Source organism: Plecotus auritus (genome assembly GCF_963455305.1).
Source record: "Plecotus auritus genome assembly, chromosome: 7".
Lineage (NCBI taxonomy): Eukaryota > Metazoa > Chordata > Mammalia > Chiroptera > Vespertilionidae > Plecotus > Plecotus auritus.
In genome coordinates this window covers 61,778,378-61,784,377 of record NC_137774.1, presented here as the reverse complement: position 1 = coordinate 61,784,377, position 6,000 = coordinate 61,778,378, and the positions used below count along the sequence as shown (strand labels likewise).

The 6,000-nt window shown below is 43.1% G+C and overlaps 1 protein-coding gene across 3 annotated transcripts in view; it reads right to left on the bottom strand.

Annotated features, from left to right (window-relative positions):
- Window positions 1–3,717: 3,717 nt before the first annotated feature.
- Window positions 3,718–6,000, bottom strand: part of METTL9 (methyltransferase 9, His-X-His N1(pi)-histidine) — a 56,111-nt gene continuing 53,828 nt past the window's right edge. For 2 of the 3 annotated variants that reach the window (XM_080677704.1, XM_080677706.1), the window contains one exon: window positions 3,718–4,365. In XM_080677704.1, coding sequence (XP_080533830.1) covers window positions 4,160–4,365 — 206 coding nt within the window. In that variant the 3' untranslated portion in view covers window positions 3,718–4,159. The remainder of the gene's footprint in view (window positions 4,366–6,000) is intronic. The other variant, XM_080677705.1, reaches the window with a different exon arrangement.

The window sequence follows — 6,000 nt, the reverse complement described above, 5'->3', positions numbered from 1 at the left end:
CTAATAACTATATATGGTATCAGATGGGTATGAGATTTATTGAGATGATTACTTAGTAAGTTATGTAATGTCTAATCATTATGTTGTACACATGAAACTAATATAATATTGCATGTCAACTGTAATTGAAAAATAAATGACTTTTTTTAAAGGAAAGAAATTCTTGCATAGTCTACAGCATGGATGAGCCTTGAGAACACAAAAGGACAAATATTGTGTGATCCCACTTATATGAGGGACCTAGAGTAGTCAAAGCCATAAAAAGTAGGTATGGTGCCGTGGGCTGAGGAAAGAAGGAATGGGCGGGCCATAGCCAGTTGCTTAGTGGTTAGAGCATCAGCCCATGCACTGAAGGATCCTGGATTTGATTCTGGTCAAGGGCAAGTACCTGCGATGCAGGCTCGATCCCCAGCCCAGCCGGGGCACATGTAGGAGGCAATCCAGTCAATGTCTCTCTCACATTGATGTTTCTGTCTCTCCTACTTCCTTCCACTTACTCTAAAATCATGGAAAAAATATCCTCTGGTGAGGATTAACAAAAAAATAAAGAAAGAAAGAAGGAATGGGAGTTGTATTTAGTGGGGAGTTTCAGGTCTTTGAGATAAAATGGTGATGGCTATACACTGAATGTCCTAAATACCACTGAACTATACACTTGGAAATGGTTAAGATGGTAATTTTTATGTGTATTTTACTTGAATAAAAAATTGGAAGAAAAACAAATCATGGTACTGTTTCAGTAAACTAACAATTCTATGCTCCGAGAGGTCACAGTTCGATTTCTAGTCAGGGCACATGCCCAGGTGACAGGCTCAATCCCCAGTAGGGGTCATGCAAGAGGCAGCCAATTGATGTTACCCTCCCACATCGACATTTCTCTCTCCTCCTTCCTCTCTAAAATCAATAATAATAATAAAAATTTTAAAAGCAAGCAATTAAATATGGTATCCTGAATCCCCTCCTAAAACAGAAAAGTTTATTAGCGAAAAAATGGGCCAATAGCTTGTAGTGTACTTAATGTTTATGTACCAAAGTTAATTTCTTAGTTTTGACATATATACCATGACTACTAAGATGTTAACATTAGGGAAACTAGATAAAGGGTATACAGGAACTGGTTGTACTATCTTTGCAAGATTTCTCTAAATCAAACATTATTCCAAAATAAAAGTTTATTTTAAAATGAGTTTTAAAAAGCATGCAACAACTTTAAAGTTAGAATTCCTACACAAAAGACAAAGACAACACAAATATATTAGAATTGACTAAGTAAGCAGCAAAATATGAACACCTATACAGATAGCTACAGTAGGTGTGGAATTTTATTGTACTGTCCACTGTTGCCTATTATCTCATAATCCACTAATTGCAAAAGGCAGGCTGTTGAATTTCATATTGCAGTACCAGTTCCTTAACGACCTGGGTGCCTTTTTCCACTTAGGTCACACGCGTTTCTTATTGTGGATACAGTGTAAACTTCCTTCTGCCAACTCATGATTTTATATCTTCGGTAAGTTGATTTTAAGTTTGTGAGCATCCTCTTTGGAGTCAATAATGAACCTAGGCGTACAGCTCAGACCAGAGGGCCTTGACTCGCGGTCTGTCTTCCGGCTTTAACATGGTGCACAGAATGTAAGTTTATTTGGAAGCATACAGGCACCTGCACACACTTGGGGGGTCACTTTAGCCACTGGAAGCCCATGTTCAATGTGCTGTGGTTATTAGAGGAAAAAGACCATGAAGCTTCATCAGTCACCAAGTGGTGGGAAGCAATTGGTAGAAACTTCTTGCTTTATTCTGAGTCTATTTAAATCCTAGGCTCAGAACGAAGTGAAAACAAAGCTTTACACAGAAAGACGACGTGGAACATGGAGGTTTTCTTTCCCAGCCAGCTTCTTTTCTGTGACAGGCCAACTATGTAAAAGCTGATCTGATTCATAGAAGCCAAGGAAATACACTGTTGCTTTTAACTACTCTGCCCAAGGGAGAAACTACTAAGGGCATTGTCTCTCCTTCCCTCCCCTCTCCGAAGCCAGTGTCTGAGCACCGAGGGGCTGCAGCCGCAGGTGCGAGGAGCTACAGCTGCAGGTGCGGCTTGCATTTCCCTCCTCCACGACCTACGGTCAGATAGTTAGCCTGCTTTGACCACAAATAGAGCTCTTAATTTCTCTAGCACAACCTGAACTTGATACAAAGCACTTACACAAAGAATGGTGCAGACAAGAAGGCAGCTTTATTGTACTTTGGGAGGGAAAACATGATTCCATTTAGGGAAGGGAAAAAAAAGCCATTGACACTGAGTGAGCAACAGCGCCATCTAGTGAAATGGTGGCACACCACCAGGCTTTGGAGACCAGCTAGGAACTGTCAGATTTGCTAGTGTAAATTTTCACCACAAAACATCAAAGATAATTAGGTCTTCAGAGAATCTAATTTTAAGAAACGATTTTTATCTTCAAAATGCATAAATGTATGTGCTTTCTCTGCTTTTTTGAGTAACAAATGAGTTTTGTTTTGAACAGACCATCAAATTAAGTCTCGATTTCAAAGTTATGAAACACTGGGGCAACCCGCCTCTTTGAACATCTATCACTCTTGCTCTCTCGTTCAACAGATAATAGCAACCCCTGATAATGACAGACAGTTCATAAAGAAGCAAAACTCAACTGTACAAGAACTACATTGTTTACTCATTTCTGCCTTCTATTTTTACAGTCTATGGTGCTAAGTATTTGCACTTCACTTATTTGAATTCCTGGAAAAAAGCTTTAGAATGTACCAACAATTTTGTATAAATCACATAACCCAACTCTTATTATGACTACACCATGACAGTGGGAGACATGGGCGTGAGGATGTGGGAGTGCCGCTCCTAATGAATAATGAAGCCATTCTTCTCAAGGCTTCAACGCGCCTTTACACCCAGGTGTTGCAGTAAACGTGTTGATTTGATGACTTCTAAGAGCATATAAATGGGGGTATTTAGTGAAACACCTGGCTGGGGAAAAAAAATAAAGTTGTAACAATAACATATTGTTTATAAACAGCAATCTCAAATCGGCATCTCTGTGATTACGAGATTTTAGATTCTGGGTTAGTGCTCTGCTCTTTGGAATATCCACAACGGTTACTGACCAGCTAATGAGCTCCTGCATTGCAACATTTCTGGGTATATGGTGGAGGCACTCACAGATTCTAGAATGCACAAGTCCGACACAGTCTTCATCAACCCATATGCTTGGCAACTAATAAATTCAGGGAAGGATTTCAGGATGAACCAAGTTCTGGGAAAGAGGTATACAAGTGTAGGGGAAGAAGTAGAATTAAAACATCTTTAGGCTCCATTTTTTTTGGTAGACGTAACTGAATGTTTCAGTTCTGAGAACCTGAGATTGTCCAGAAACACAAAGTTCTGAGTGTAGGACGTTAGCTACCACAAAGGCAGACCCAGTGTTTTGCATTCCCCAAAGCAACATGAATTGGGGAGTGGGTGGTAGTCCCTGAAGTACTGTATCCAAGTGAGGTGGTTCTCTTGAGGGCTGGTCTGACTGCCTCAGTGTTCACAATTCACAGCCCCGCCCGCCCCCCCCCGCCCCGCCCCCGCCGCCTCAGTCCTTCCTGCAGCTGCATCTTCCACATAACGTGACTAGTGGGGTGTCCCTGAAGTCAAAGCAGTGGTCCTGGGAGCCTTTCATGAACTCAAACCTGATACCGAAGTCATCACCAAAAGAGTTTATTAGCATGATTAAAACATTTCTTGAATAAGGACAGAAAGATGTCTAAACAGGAAAGAGTGCCCGTGGCTATACCTTATAACCAGTATTTGCAACTGAAGGACACCTTCACCGCCAGTCTTCACTTTATCAGAAACAATCCACATTTGCTGTTTCCATGAGAAGTCATGACTATTGCGAGGACTGGGAAGGAGTCCCCACTGCAATTGAGTATAAAAAATATCTCCTGTAATTGGAGTGAGACCTGCATACTGAGTAAGAGCTGATAAAATCATCAAAGAGTTGGGTTGTTTTTTAAAAAAAACATTCCTTTTACACACTACAAAGAAATAATTAGTATTTTGGCTTTTTAAATTCCTACATGATCTTTAGCCCGACAGTCCCCAGCTCCTCCCCTGCGTAATGGAGAATGCAGACTCTCCGGGTTACACGGGTTTGAGAACAAAGACAGCGTCGTCCAGGACATAGTAGTCATTGTACATGTCCCCTTCACACAGGTACGGCAGTCTGGTGAAAGCCTCGATAACAAAACCCGCTTTCCCGAAAACTTCAGGCAGACTGTTCACTTGCTCTTCCCAGTTCTGTCCCTTGATTTCCAAAATTTCTGATGGCTTCTCCCACTTGCCACCTACTAAAACAAATAAAACATTAAGTTAAATTCTTGAACAAACAAGTTGTTTGAAGAGGGAAGGAGGGAAGAGGGTGCCAAGCGCTGGGTGCTCTGCTGACTCCCTCCCAGACTCCTGAGGTAGGGGACAGAGACAAGGAACAGACTGAGAAAGGCTGGAAGAGCCCAGCTTGCAAGGCCAATGAGTGTCAGAGCAGGCAAGAGCCTCAGGTTCTGCCCCAAAGCTCACTAAGTACTGGAATACTGAGGCAGGAGCAACACGTGATACTGGAAAGAGGGTTTTGGATAAATACAAGGAAACACCACTGCTGTAGTAAACTTATGCAACATATTAATTAGAGAGGTTTATTAGGCTGAAAATAAAATTAGGTTAATACAGGATTTTAATTTATAAAAATAGATAATCAGTGTGCTTTTCAAGAGAAGTTGATTCACTCCCTAACTTTTCTTTAAAAAAAAATTTTTTTTATTGATTTCAGAGAGGGAGAGATAGAAACATCAATGATGAGAGAGAATCATTGATTGGCTGCCTCCTGCACGCACCTAACTGGGGATCGAGCCCACAACCTGGGCATGTGCCCTTGACCGGAATTGAACCTGGGACCCTTCAGTCCGCAGGCCGATGCTCTATCCACTGAGCCAAACCAGCTAGGGCCACTCCCTAACTTATCAAAACAACTTCATAAAAGTAAAGCTCCAGGACCAGAGACAGAGTGAGAACAGGTGTGTCCCGCATTCCCTGCACTGAAGCCGTATCAGCCTCCTCCACATCTGAGCATCACGGGGGCAGGGGGAGGTCTTCAAGTTCACGTACCAAGCATTGACTAGAGAGACACACACATAATGTAAATCTAGGATGCTTGTTGATACTATGGTGATGTAAAATAAACACACAAAAATTAAGTGTTATAAATTCAGACTGGGGAAAACATTCTGTACGTGGGAAACTATGTCACTGTCAGCGCCAAGAGCAAAAGCACTGAGTGGGAAGGTGTCACAGGATGCACTCTCCTGCCTCTCCTGCCACCAGCGCCAGCACGTGGCCTAAGCTCAGGCACATGCGCTCGGCCCTGGCATGAAGAGCTGGTGCCCCAGGAGTGAGGATGGAGCCTCCCCCCGGCCTCCGGGGCGGTGGAGCAGTGGCGGGGAGCCAAGGCTGGGGCAGCACTGGTCAGGTGCTTGGCAGTAGTGTGGGTTTCAGATCAGCTTGATGGAGTGACTGGGGCATTCTTCTTGGCTGCAGCCCACATGCGATTCTCCCGTCTTCCCAGTGGCTCTGTGACCCTCTCCATCTTCTCCTTAAATTCCCTTTTGCTTAGGTCAGCAGAGTCCGTTTCTGTTGTTTAGAAAGAACCTGAGCAGGAAGGGGGCGGGGAGCAGGGTTGGGAGGTATGGATGACAGGTTCCACACACCTGCTTCACCGACACATTAAAAAGGGGTCACACAAAACTGGCACAGCCACTTACTGACACACAGCGTATTGTTCATTATACTGTGATGTCTTTACTGTTCACTAATCTCGCTCTGCTTAGATCCAGCAGTGACTCCCAGGACTGGCAAAGGAACTGCGCTGGACATTGAAATAATACTCCTTCCCAGGAACACGCACAAATTCAGTCTCAGACCATCTAGCGCTA